A 14,561-nucleotide genomic window follows, 5' to 3' on the forward strand; every position below is an offset into this window, starting at 1 on the left:
CTTCCAAACGCTGACACCATTGCATACACTAGCAAGATTTTGCTGAAAGGACCCAGATATAGATGTCTCTTGTGAGACTATGCCAGGGCCTAGCAAACACAGAAGTGGATGCTGACAGTCAGCTATTGGATGGATCACAGGGCCCCCAGTGGAGGAGCTAGAGAAAGTACCCAAGGAGCTAAAGGGGTCTGCAACCCTATAGGTGGAACAACAATATGAACTAACCAGTACCCCCCAGAGCTCGTGTCTCTAGCTGCATATGTATCAGAAGATGGCCTAGTCGGCCATCAGTGGAAAGAGAGGCCCAGTGGTCGTGCAAACTTTATCTGCCTCCATACAGGGGAATGCCAGGGCCAAGAAGTGGGAGTGGCTGGGTAGGGGAGTGGGTGGGGGGCTTTTGGGCTAGCATTGGAAATGTAAATGAAATAAATACCTAATAAAAAATAGAATTTTAAAAATGAGATTATTAGTGATGAGAAACAAATCCTCTTCAGCAGGGGTTCACCTGCTCTGAGAATTTAGTCTTGTTTAAGTTAAGACACTAAAGCACTTGCAGGAACTTGGGATAGTGTTCCACTTAGATAATTTGAAAGACACTCCCCAACGCCTCCTGTGGTTTAAAGGAATGTGTCTCTCTAGAGATAGTTCTTTACTTAAAAAAAGAAAAAAAGATCACAGCACTAAGGTTGAGAACCACTGATTTAAATCATGCTTTCTCAACGTAACAAGATTTTTTGAGAATAGGAGAGTTCTTTTTTTTTGAGAAAGGGTACCAAAATATAACTTTGGTTGGCTTGGAAATGGCTTTATAGATCAGGCTGGCATCAAATATGGAGCAATTCTCTTGCCTCTGCTTCTAGAGTGCTGGAATCCTGGGCATGGGCCACCACAGCTGTTTAACTTCTGGGGAGTACACACATCCTAAATGTGTAATTTTAAGTACTGAATGATATAGTATCAAATAAACAAGCCAAAGATGATTTCATCATTTCTTCACTGTTGCAACTGTTTTAGGTTATTTTCTAATTTGAAATTTCCTCACTCTCTAATAATACATATCAACAAAGTATAACAGAATTGTAACTCACACACATATTTCTCTAGTAGCTGCATTAAAATGAAAATAATAGTTAAATTTAAGTGCAGACTTTATAAGCTACTTTAGTGAAGGGGCACCCCTTTTCTTTGTACCATGAAGGGAGGAGTGTGTGGGAAGAGTTGAGCCCTAAGGTGTGGTGCCTTAAAGCCTCTAAGGGTCTCCTCATAAGAATCAGAATATTCTGGAAACAGGTACCTCCTCTTTTCCATGCCTTTTTTTTCACTATATGATATTTTCCATAAAATAAAAAACAATAGGGGAATATTGCTACAATATTTTAAGATTATTTAGAACTAATTCATAAATGTGTTCCATTTAACTTGCGATAAAAAAAAAATCGAGTTTTTATACTGTTTTTCCAAAGTAGGAAAAGAAATCTTTAAAAAATTAAAAATAGATCTCAGACAAGAATTTAAAAGTTTTTAAAGTTGAAAAATATTTAATATGAATTATTTTTAGTATTTCAAAGTAGCTCCACTTAAATTCAAAAATTTTAACACTAACTGGTGTGGTCTTAAGAAATTTATGAGTTCATTAATTAATGAATTTATTCAATTAATGAATTAAGTAAACATAAACAAATTCCTAAATGACCCATAATGGAGGTTTTGGGGCTTCCTTGCTATGTGAAAGCAAACTGCCAAGGGATATACTGTTAGGAATGTAATGACTTCAGAAGAAGGAAGAGGCGGGCAGTAAAGTACAGGAAATGAAGGCAGTTTAAGCCAGCTTGGGCAGTCCTCTGTGGTTGGGCTTGCTTCTGTGCTATCACCTTTGACAACCCTTTCCTCTCCCACTGTGCGCTGTTACTTCTAACTGCTTCATTTTACAGTTGTATCAGAGATCCACGCGGCTTAGCACCCATCTACTTTCAAATACACTGATATCAGTGATCTAGGATTGTTACGTGCTACTTGCTTTTACTGCATAACGTCCTACATAATTTCAGATCTTTGCTATTTACATATGTTGCCTATTTTAATGGTTAAATACTTAACACCTAGTCAAGATTGGCTTCATTAAGGAACTAGGATTCTTTTTTTTAAAAAATATTTTTATTAGGTATTTTCCTCATTTGCATTTCCAATGCTATCCCAAAAGTCCCCCGTACCCTCCTCCCCACCCCCCCTACCTACCCACTCCCATTTTTTGGCCCTGGCATTCCTCTGTACTGGGGCATATACAGTTTGCGTGTCCAATGGCCCTCTCTTTCCAGTGATGGCCGACTAGGCCATCTTTTGATACATATGCAGCTAGAGTCAAGAGCTCCGGGGTACTGGTTAGTTCATAATGTTGTTCCACCTATAGGGTTGCAGATCCCTTTAGCTCCTTGGGTACTTTCTCTAGCTCCTCTATTGGGGGCCCTGTGATCCATCCAATAGCTGACTGTGAGCATCCACTTCTGTGTTTGCTAGGCCCCGGAGGAACTAGGATTCTTAATTAGAAAAAGTATGGGGGTAGAAAAGGAAGGAAGATGGCTGCAGACATGAACCTGCCACAAGTAACTATGATTTCACAAGGTTAGAAATATTGGGATAGTCGGGGGGTGGTGGCACATGCCTTTAATCCCAGCACTTGGGAGGCAGAGGCAAGCGAATTTCTGAGTTCGAGGCCAGCCTGGTCTACAAAGTGAGTTCTGGGGGCTGGTGAGATGGCTCAGTGGGTAAGAGCACCCGACTGCTCTTCTGGAGGTCCGGAGTTCAAATCCCAGCAACCACATGGTGGCTCACAACCATCCGTAATGAGATCTGACTCCCTCTTCTGGAGTGTCTGAAGACAGCTACAGTGTACTTACATATAAATAAATAAATCTTTAAAAAAAAAAAAAAAAAAGTGAGTTCCAGGACAGCCAGGGCTATACAGAGAAACCCTGTCTCGAAAAACCAAAAAAAAAAAAAAGAAATATTGGGATAAAGCTTTTATCATTATCAATTGACTCTGAAATTATTGTATTGGCATCTTGTGAATTGTGATTTTATTGATACATAAATCTGATTGGTTAGGGCTGGTGAGATGGCTCAGTGGGTAAGAGCACCCGACTGCTCTTTCGAAGGTCCAGAGTTCAAATCCCAGCAACCACATGGTGGCTCACAACCATCCGTAACGAGATCTGACTCCCTCTTCTGGAGTGTCTGAAGACAGCTACAATGTACTTACATATAATAAATAAATAAATCTTTAAAAAAAAAAATCTGATTGGTTAACTAAAAGCTTAAAGAGTTTTAATTCTACCAGGTAATTAGGTGTTGAGATGGCTGACCGTGGGGTTTGTGGGGCATTGCTTGGTACTGGGGGGGTGGGGTGTCGCAGGAGAGATGGCCTGGCAGGAGCCTTATGGTCCTGGGGTATGGAGAGTTGGCAGGCCTCATGAGTGAGTTCACCCAGAGGAAGCCCTGTGGCCTGTTGGTTGCCGGTACTAGTGTAGGGACGTGCCTGTTCATTTTTTAATATTTCCAGCAACAGATGGTGAACCAATGTGGTGGCTGGGCAGAAATCCACTAGAAATTTAAAACTCTGAGAAAGTTATATTTATTTATTTTAAAAATTTTGTTAAGTGAGTAACTGGGTAGCTAAAAACAAGTCTCGGGTACTCTAGCACAGGAATTGAAACAAAGAGTACCCTCCCCCGCCTCCCCGTAGGAAATTACAGGCTGCTCTGAGTTAGGAGAAGAATGGAATTTACCTACCTCTTAGGGCAGGGGGATTAAATTGTGAATTTAAAATTAGGATTATTTGCTTTTAGGATAAATTTATATTCAGAATTTGCCTGAATCATGTGGGAAATTTTGCCTGAGGTTCAGAACTAGATAGGTAATATTAGTCACTGACTCCAGAGTAGAGAGTGCAGTGATAATCATTACCTGTTTTGAGTAGGTATTAATTATCAATGTCTGTGGCTCCAGGTAGAGAGTTCAACAGACAGATATTATACCGGTATTAATAGAATATGTCTGTGGCTCTGGGCAAAGAGCCAAACAGAAAGATGGTAGATTGTTTTGATTTTCAAAATGGGTGTGTTTTTGAGTCTTGTGGTTATATTATTCCTTTGGGAGAGAGGTCTAAATAATGAGTTTTCTGATTACTGGCTCAAGGATATGCTGATTTGGGAAGAAGGTTTTTGTCTTTGTGTTTTTGGAAAAGGTGATTAAGGTATTTATACCTTCCAGAGTTATATGGATCAGATATGACAAAGGGAGACCTCCAGAGTACTAGATTCCAGAGAATCAAACAAAAAATATATCTTGATGCTACTAAAATTTTGTTTTGAGATTTATATATTACAGAGCATACAGCCTTGTAAATTTCCTCCACAGACATACTGAACTGACCTGCTTGAACTCCTGATGTCCTGGACTTCAGCTGGATCCAGTCAAGACACAGACATCAGAAACTGATCAATCCTATTTTTCCTATCCTCTCCCCCCACCCCCCATAAAATCTCAATACCCATATTCACCTTGAAGAAGTTCTGAAGAGGCATCGGCCCAGTTTCCTGGGCTTTATGGATGGAGAGGGTTATTAATAGGTTGTCTTTCTAGGGAATATAGGAATGGTCATATTGGAACAGGGAGGAATAGCTAGAATTGATTACATAGCCATAATTTCATTTGGTAGAAATCTCTTTAATTGTTACTAAGCTGAAATCATAATTTCTTTTTTTTTTCATTTTATATTCTCCCATTTATTTATTTATTTATTCTTTTTTTATTAGATATTTTCTTCATTTACATTTCAAATGCTATCCACAAAGCCCCCTATATCCTCCCCCCTACCACTCCCCAACCCACCCACTCCCGCTTCCTAGCCCTGGCATTCCCTTGTACTGGGGCATAGGATCTTCACAAGACCTAAGGCCTCTCCTCCCATGATGGCCATCCTCTGTTACATATGCAACTAGATACATAGTTCTAGGGGCTACTGGTTAGTTCATATTGTTGATCCTCCTATAGGGTTGCAGACCCCTTTAGCTCCTTGGGTACTTTCTCTAGCTCCTTCATTAGGGGCCCTGTGTCTCATCCAATAGATGACTGTGAGCATCACTTCTGTATTTGCTAGGCACTAGCATAGCCTCACAAGAAAGAGCTATATCACGGTCCTGTCAGCAAAATCTTCCTGGCATAGAAGTCATAATTTCTTAATTGGTACATAATTTATTTTGATGCAAAATCAAGGGTTTCACTGGTATAAATTTCTTCTATTGATACAAAATCTTGTATAAATACAAGGATTAGACCCAAACCTTCTATAACTGTTATTTTAATCTGATCTGAGATGTTTAAGTCTGTGAGTTTAGGCTCAAATAGCAAATTCGTGGCTCTGAGTTTATTGTTAGGGTGTTTTCAAGATTTTAATTAGAAATAGCTGAGAGTAGTTAATGGACAACAGTCCAAATTACTTTACATAGATAGTTGGTTTTCAAAAACATCAGAAATCCACAGAATGTGATGTTTAATGTCGTTTATTCACTTGTTGAGACTAGTCTGCTCCTGACAGCTTTCCCTGTCTTGGATTCAAAGAAGCAATTGAGCATCTATGAGTTACTCCAGTTGTGGCGAGACAGTCACTAGGCAAGAATTGCCTCATTTCATCTACAGACATAATAGTGTCCAAAGAAAGGACACAATTACAGGTTAGGACAGTTTGGTTCTGCCAAGACAGAGTAGGCTAGTCCTTAATATCTGGTTTCTCTAAGGTCTGCCAGATGATTCTGGCCAGAAGGCTGAAGACTGATGCTCCAACATTTTGAAGTAAAAAACTGTCCAAGGTGTTCAGCGGTCTCTATAAATTGGCTAGTTTTGGAAGCTGTGTTAGGCTTCCTATATATTTTCAGTTAATATCAGTTGTTCTTGGATTTCTGATGGGGTTAAAAACTTATAGTCTCATATCCAACCCAGGCTATTAGTTTGAGAGGATCAGATTTGAGAGGATGGTTGTCAGATGGCATTCTATCTGAAGCTGGGATATAGCCAGGTGCAGAACTATAGCCTTTAAGTTAGGAGAGAGGACAGTGTTCCATTTTATTGGCAAAAATGTTGGACTGGGTGTTATGTCTATCTTATACCATGTAAATTACAAAATGGTAATAGCTGTGCTCAATTTATATTTTGAGAGACAGTTTTTTTTTTAATTTAATTAAACAGAAAGGATGGTATTTCACAGGATTTTCCCTGTCCAATCAAATTAGTGGAGGGAGAGAGGGAGAGAGAGAGAAAGAGAGAGAGAGAGAGAGAGAAAGAGAGAGAGAGAGAGAGCGAGCTTCTCAAGGTAGGAGAGGAAGAAAGATGGCTGTGGACCTGATCCCGCATAGTGTTTACCGGCCACAAGTAGCTATGATTTTACAAGGTTAGAAATATTGGTATAAAGTTTTTATCATTATCAATTGGCTCTGAAATTACTGTATTGCCATCTTGTAAATTGTGATTTTATTGAAACATAAATCTGATTGGTTAATAAAAGAAAAAAAAAGAGAAAAAAGTATGGGGCTGGAGAGATTGCTCAGTGGTTAAGAACACTTGCTATTCTTGCAGAGAACTCAGGTTAAGTTCCCAGCACCCACATGGTTGCTCGCATTTGTAACCTCAGTCCCAGGGCATCTGGAGGACCCTTCTGGCCTCTAATCTCAAAGTGAACTTCTAAACATGAAGGCAAAATACTTATATACAGAAAATAAAAATAAACAAATGTTTAAAAATTGTATTAAAAAAAGAAAAGGGGGGTTGGAGAGCAAAAACTCTTTGCTGGGTTGGTAGCAAGGCTCAGCAGATAAAGGTACCTGCCAGCAGTTTGATGGCTTCAATCCCTGTTCAATCCCTAAGATCCTCATGATAGAAGGAGAGAACTGAGTCCTGGAGGAGATCCCCTGACCTTCAAATGCACACTGGCAAATGCTTTCCCCTAACAAAGTCACATACTCAAGGACACACACACACACACACACACACACACACACACACACACAATAGATAATGTAATAAAGAATTTTAAAGAGCAGTGCTTTGCAAATATGGTATTTTACCATATTTGGTGGCATGGGGATTTTGTGGTCAGGGAAAGGAAGTGATAAGGTTCTGTAGGAGGTCCTAAGCCAGGCTTCCCAGAGGACTCGCCTTTACTATAGTGTTTCACACAGCATCCAGTAAGTAATACGAGTCACTTACATTATGAAATAAAAGACATCAGATTCTAACACTGTTAAGTGGAACCTGAATCTAAATCCCATATAAATGATTCTGAACACAGCTAATCTCTAAGCTGAGGAGGATATGTTAGCTTACAACAGAAGACCATGAGCTCTGGCTAAAACTTCATTTTACATCACAGAATGGGACACAAGGAAACCATTTGCTAAGTGAGATGAACACATGGGCCACTTTCAATCACCCCAGTGTGAGATACATAAATAGTATTCCTATGCCACGCAGGCTTTCTGGAACACACTTCATTCACAGGCATCGGTGGCAGGCAGGTCAGGGTGAGCATGGCTGGCGTTGGCTCACTACCTGGGCTGCTGAGAGCCTGTACACTGTTGCCTCACCTCCTCATGCTTGCCGCATTCTCATTCTTCTCTATGAGACTCTGAAATGGAGGGTCCTTAGCTTGACCCTAAATTGGTCTATAATCCACCAGCCCAGACCTAGGCTCGATGAATATTAAAATTAAAGCATTATATACTCCCACCACACAAACACTGCAAGACACCACAAATACTTTTCTTAACAACAGTGTTTGAAAAGAAAATCATATAGAATAAATAAATGTATAGATAGAATAACGCAGCCCTCTTATAATTATAAACTATTAATTTACAAAGAGAAATGACTTTTCTTAAGTTGTCACGTAAGGATAAGTCAAGCTTTTCCTCAATAATATGTAGTGAAGATGACTTTGAAGCCAAGCTCACCCATCCCTGTCTTTCACTGTGGACTCCTGTCTTACAGGTGAGCTCAAGTTACTCCGTTTCCTTGTTTCTGTATGGGAAAAGAACACAAAGTTAAGGAGACAATTTGCCAAATTTTCATTGACTGACTTGCCAAATTTTAGCTCCCTGTAATTCCAGCACTTGAAAGGCAGAGTGGGAAGGATTGAGGCTAGTCTGACATGCATGGCCTGACACAGGGTAGAAAATGAAGCCAAGAACAAAAAGATGAACTACATTGCTAAAAGGTAAATCAGAAGTAAGGGGGGGGGGGGACAAAGGGAGGTAGGAAAGAAAAAAAGCACCCAATTTTGTTTTTCCATTTCCTTTATTTTAAAAAATCTTGACTAAAATTAATTTCCTGAATTTGTTATCTATATGCAGTAAAGCTCCAAAATCAAATATTAAGATTGCTTCATTAATTTGTAATTCATTTTCTCATTTTACCCTCAGAAGCCAGTGACAGACTAGATTATTTTAGTAGAATTTTTATTAGGTGTTCAATGCCTTTCTAAATATTTTTATTACTGCCAAATAATATGTGGATCAATAAAATTCTTAGTTTTCTTAGGTCTCCAAGTACTTTTCAGTTGCTATATAGGACTTTATAGCTATCTTCCAACATAACATTTTTCAGTTAATAGCTCTCTCTTCATTATATTCTAATTAAAAAGTAAGTACAATATTATGCCTGGCTTGGTGGCACAGACCTTTAATGCCAGCATTTGGGAGGCAAGAGGCAGGTGGATCACTGAGGTCAAGGCCAGCCTGGTCTACAGAGTGAGTTCCAGGACAGCCAGGGCTACACAGAGAAACCCTGTCTTGAAAATCCAAATCAAACCAAACAACAACAATAACAACAACACCACCCCAGTATATACAACAGGCTAAGGAGTCATATCATTACATCAGCAGTTTTCTTTCTAGGTTACATGCATCTTTTAACATTTGTGTTCTTGACTCTTTTTAAGAACAGCTTTACAAAACATTGATTATAAGTGTGTCATCACTGAATCTGGACTACATTCAGAATTGTATTTGAAGTTTCTGGTAGGGATCCAGGGAAAGTTTTCCTTAACTAATGAAAAAAGCTTTCAGTTAGATAAGGCTTGGAAGCACAATTAATGATGATAAGGACAATGTTTAACATACAGCACTTATTAGGGCTAGCTACTATTTTAAACAAGTTACATGAAATAATTAACCTGAGCTGGGGATGGTGGTGCATGCCCATGATCCCAGTACTCCTGAGATGGAGGCAGAAGGACCAAAAGTTCAAAGTCAGCAAGGGCAGGCAAGACTAAGTATGGAAAGAAGTCAAGAGCTACTAAAACATGAGAAGAAAAATGGGTAGGTCCTTTATGAATGACTTTTAAAATCCCAATAAGGGTCTGCTGGGTTGTGAAGATGATTCAGTGGGTAAAAGTGCTTGTCACACAACCCTGACAATCTGAGTTCTGTCCCAGGAATGCATGCAAAAGGTCAGGTGTGGTGGTGCACATTTGTAGCCCCAGTATCCCTACCAAAGATAGGAGGCAGAGACAGGAGAATGGCTCTGAAGCTCACATGCCAGCCAGCGTAGAGAGCACAGCCCGGCAGCCGAAACAAGTGAAATAAGAGGGTAGGCAAGGATTTATGTGCAGAAGTTGCCCTCTGACCTCCACATTCGAGCTTTGAGACTTGAACATGCAAAGTCTAAGTAAATGGGTTTGGGGTTTAATATGAAGTATATTAAAAAGCAAGTAGAAATAAAATGTCTTCTAGATGTTATTAAAATTTCTCATTAGATTTTGAACAATATTTTAAAAGAGGGAACTATAAAGGAGGTCATGACCTCCTCTAAATTTAAATTACTTTTTAAGTTGTATTTTCTAATTTGGAACTTATAATATCTGATAACAATTAGGGTTTCTTCTTTCTAAACCGTGCAGAAGACTTGCTGGGATTGGATGATTACAAATAATGTGATTTCATTCAGGACTTTAACAGATTTCTGCTGTGAGGCTTCTGTATGTGATGTGATGCTATGTATGTGTGTACATATACATATATCAAAGTAAATCAAACACATGTCACTTTAATTAATAACTAGAGTGAATCAGTAGTCAGCATATAAGTCAAGAACTAGATACTGCCTGTACCTCAGAAACCCTTGCAGTTTGACTTTTTTAAAAAGAGCATCCTTAGTACCGGTAATGTGATAATTACCCACATAAATGTCAAGTGAAATCATGTGACCAGTCTTTTTATGGGCAAAAGGAATGTTCCCTTAAGTCCATATTTAATTTCAATATGGAAATTGAGTATGTATCTACCGAAAATCTATTGAGATTTTCATAGAAATATGCAATTTCTAAGCTATTATTTTTTAATTAAAAAGATATATCTACTATATAAAAACTATAGAATTTGAGAGAAATGTATAGACTTTAATAAATTTTGTGAAAACAAACATAATATTAATAGCTTTAGGGTAAAAGCATTTTGTTAACTTAAAATCAAAGAGACTAAAAAACTTAATATATTTAATAATGTATTTCATTAAACAAATTAGGTAAAATGAGACCAATTTCTATATAGATTCTAGCATATGCTTAATATCTAATAAATGTTAAACAATAAAATATGAATTAGGTTAGTCACAGCGTATCTAAAATACATTTTACTAAAACTTGAGACTATTTAAAATTTTATACAACAGAGAATGACATGTCACTGATTCATGACTTCTTACAATATAAAAAAATTAAGCATATGAAATTGAGACCTGTCCCTTTAAATATAGATCTTAGCAATAAACTACTAGAGAGCAACAAAAATGTATGTCAGAATTAAATGAATAATATTTTTATATAAAATTAGGTTTATATAGGTAGATTATCCTATGTGGAAAATTTTTTGAGTTTTTAACAAATATGTTTAAAATAAGAAGGACATAAAACATAATAAAGATAAACTATATACTAAATGTAGGTGAAGCTAAATGGAAAGTATGGATAAAAATAACATTTGGAAGTATTCCTCTTAAACTGCAGTGTGGCAGTATCTGAGTTATATGTCCTTTAATTTATGCACATGATGGATAGCTTGTTAAGGGCATATCTGTAACCATTATAATTGATAGTAGCTGAAGGCAGTCAGGCCATAATTCCTATTTAATGGATGGGATAGTAAGGGAACAGCAGCGGCATTTTAAAAAGAAGTGACTACGAAGTTTACATTTATGTCCAAAGTAACATTTACACTCTAGCCTTTTCTATGTTAAATTCCTTGAGAAGAGAGAAAAACCCAGCTGCAACAAGAGCTATATATTCCTAAATCAAAATCTTGATTTAACCAATAACTAGAAAGATGTTACCATAAGTGGAAAAGAATGTTCAACTAACCATTTGATGGTCCGTTTCTGTGCTCCTGTTCTTTGGGGGTTGCGGGAGAAGAAAATGGGCTCAACTGATAAGTTCCAGTAGTAGGAGAATAAGCTGTAATACTTTTCTTCCTCACGATTTTTGAAGGACTAAATGACTAGAAATAAATAATAATTTAGAAGAGAAGTACTTACATTTAGTTACAGATCTTTGAAAATACCTTAAGTAACTCATGAAAACTCAAATTAATACCATTTTCTTGCTCTTTCTTTTAGATTTTTGAATGCATTTATCACCTTCAAAGTGACCAGTATTCCTCTCAAATAAGGTAGCTACTTTAGATCTCTACAATAATCTCAATTTGATACATTGACATCATTAAGACTATCAGCATGAAACATTGCCAACTTCTGGTATGTGTCCCAACAGTTTTACAGATGAGGAGTCTGGCCAGCACATTCTCCGTGCAATTACATATGCAATATGTAATGTGAAGTGTAACTAGGGAGCCAGATCAGGAAAATTCTCAAAGGAAAGCTCTCTTAGTACGCAGACCAAGAAGGGAATTCTAAACAAGCTCATTGCTTTCCTCACCCACTGTTGTGCCAGTTTTCTGCTTAGGAATAATTAAGTCAGTGTGCAAACAACTGAGCCTACCACTTCCACCCTCCTAAGTATCTGGCCGGAACTACACAACTTTCTCTAAATATTCATTATCATTCTTTTAGTTGTTTGCTGCTCAATTCCTCTAGGCCTTGTTTTCCATTATGCTTATAGATCACTCAAATAATATGTGTAAGGAAACATAATGAGGGGCTAGGGTAACTCAGCACAAGAACTTGAGCTCACATTTCCATAATCCATAGAAAGCCAGATGAACTAAAACCCATCTGTAACCCCAGCCCTCTTATGACAAGCTGGCAGATGGAGAAATGAGAATCCAGTGAGCATGAGGACCTACGATCAGATTCTCACGTCCACATAAAGCCAGGCATGGCAGCACATGTCTGCAGTACTAGTTCATCTACAGCAAGAGGGGAGGTAGAGATAAAGAATCCCTGGAAGACAGAATCCTGTCAGGTAGCCTGGCAAACAGTGACAAGCAAGACAATCAGTCCCACACAAGGCAGAAGGTGAAGACCAACACCTAAGGTTGTCCTCTGACTTCTGCACAGGTATCACAGCTTATGCACGCTCACACACCCGCATTCTCTCTGACTTCTATACATGTGACCCGGCATTCATTTTCATTCTCTCTCCTTCTCACCTCCCCCTTTCTCTTATTTTAAAAGAAAAAGATAAATTTCTCTGGGCTCAAAGACTACCATCCAAAGTTAAACAAGCCTGAGATGAGGTTTTAAGTTAAAGTTAAGTTAAAGTGAGAAATTCAAAAAGAAGAAACTATCAAAGAGGGCTGGGGCTGCAGTAACCTATTACAGAAAGCTTCTTAGGAGCAGGAAGGATGGGACTGAAATAGGAGAACAGAAAAGGCATGAAAGGGAGCTGGGGATGTAGCTTCAGCAGGCAGAGTGCTTGCCTAGCATGCACAGAGCCCGGGTTCCAATCCCTAGGAAGAAGAATCTGGGCACGATGGTGAATGCCTATAAATCTCAGCAATCAGGAGGTGAAGGCAAAAGTTCAGAAGTTCAAGGACATCCTTAGCTACACTGAGCAGATGAAGCCATCTTGAGAAACACAAAACCCTGTTCCAGAAAAAAATTGAGACAGGTGCAAGAATCTGAAATCAAGAGTGTTGAGTACACGGGATGAACTCAGAGCATAAAGAAAAGGTCTCAAGGCTCGAAACAATTTTAGCTTGGACGCTGTCTTCAAACAATTCCATAAATCTCTATAGTCAAGTGTTCTTTAATGCACCCACAGCAGTGTCACCTTTAAAAGTAACCTTGGTATTTGTTCTAGAAACTATAGGTCAAAATGTTTCATAGTTAACATTGTTTGGGGGAACAAAGGCATTTATTTTATATATCTGCAGTTGCCAAAATTGTAAACAGAATCTTTTAAAAAATACCTTTATAAATCCAACTATTGCACTGTTATGTCTCTAATGCAATCCTTCCTGTGGGATGAAAAGAATTCTAAGTCTCTTTATCAGGTAGTTACCATTACCTCTCCATATTGAGTCTTCACCTGTTTATATGTATTCAGTCATAAACTATGACATTTACCCAAGCCCTACTCAACTTCTGCAAGAACTTATTGCCTACAATGATTTCACTGTGTATGTACAAGAAATGAAAGTTACTACTCTATGTACGTTTATGTCCATCTGTTTCCCTAGTTTCACCAAAAATTATTTTATCCAATTGCCAAATGTCTAAACATTGCAACTGTAGATAATATATTTCTTTTTGACAACAGTTCTATAGCTTTCAGGAAGTGTGTGTGTGTGTGTACCTGTACGTGTTAATACCAAGAATTCCCTCCTTCCTCTCTCTTCTCCTCAGTCACTTCTGTTGCTTAAAAGGAGGAATGTTTTATCTAGCACTATCACACACAGAGAAAAGGGAGACTTGCTTTTGCCTACTGTCTCACCAAAGCATCCTGTAGCAATTGTGTATCCTAGTTTACTGTCTTATTGTGTGCACAAACTTCCCCAAAGGCTTCTTTTCCTTTAACTTTTAATCCGTAAAGATACAGATCAAGCAATCCTGTATCCTAAGAACTCCATTCTGCTGTCCTCCAAGCTCTGAGGGACTTATATATTACCTCCAATAACAGGAAGGGATTAACAGAGACTGGGGTTACTAATTAAGAAGTCAGCAAGGAAGGGTGCCATTTATTGATCCTTTTAGGAAAAAAAATAACAACAACAAAACAAAGAAAAGATGAGAGGACTGGAGTCAGCTAGAAAAGGCAAAGGATTTGGGATGCAAACAAAATGTGGTGGACACTAGCCCACTTCTGTAATTTATGTCTGCTTCGAATATTTACTGACACCTTAGAAATATTTAACACTACGACTAAACAAAGAAAAAGTGACCTAAGATTTAGTCTATCAGCCCACTCACTCCTGTACTTTTTGTTAAGACTCAAACCTTTGATCCTAGCAAAACTAAAATTCGAGCATAGATCTTTCTGCTAAAGAAGAAAAAAAAAATCAATGCTCTCTCTATAATTTCAAATAGACGCAGCATTTGCCTTTGATATCCTTCATGAATTG

At 38.2% G+C, this 14,561-nt stretch overlaps 1 protein-coding gene across 7 annotated transcripts in view; it reads right to left on the minus strand.

Annotated features, from left to right (window-relative positions):
- Itgb3bp (integrin beta 3 binding protein (beta3-endonexin)) overlaps window positions 1-14,561 on the minus strand; it is a 61,810-nt gene that overhangs the window by 23,290 nt on the left and 23,959 nt on the right. For 2 of the 7 annotated variants that reach the window (NM_026348.4, XM_011240600.3), the window contains exons 3-4: window positions 11,402-11,537; window positions 8,001-8,067 (exon numbers count right to left, since the gene is read on the minus strand). The exons of 3 other annotated variants lie outside the window; for them this stretch is intronic. In NM_026348.4, coding sequence (NP_080624.1) covers window positions 8,001-8,067; window positions 11,402-11,537 — 203 coding nt within the window. Of the gene's footprint in view, window positions 1-8,000; window positions 8,068-11,401; window positions 11,538-14,561 lie in introns of those variants that run through there. 2 more of the 7 variants (NM_001362976.1, XM_030253728.1) reach the window with 2 other exon arrangements.

Source organism: Mus musculus, chromosome 4 (genome assembly GCF_000001635.26).
Source record: "Mus musculus strain C57BL/6J chromosome 4, GRCm38.p6 C57BL/6J".
Lineage (NCBI taxonomy): Eukaryota > Metazoa > Chordata > Mammalia > Rodentia > Muridae > Mus > Mus musculus.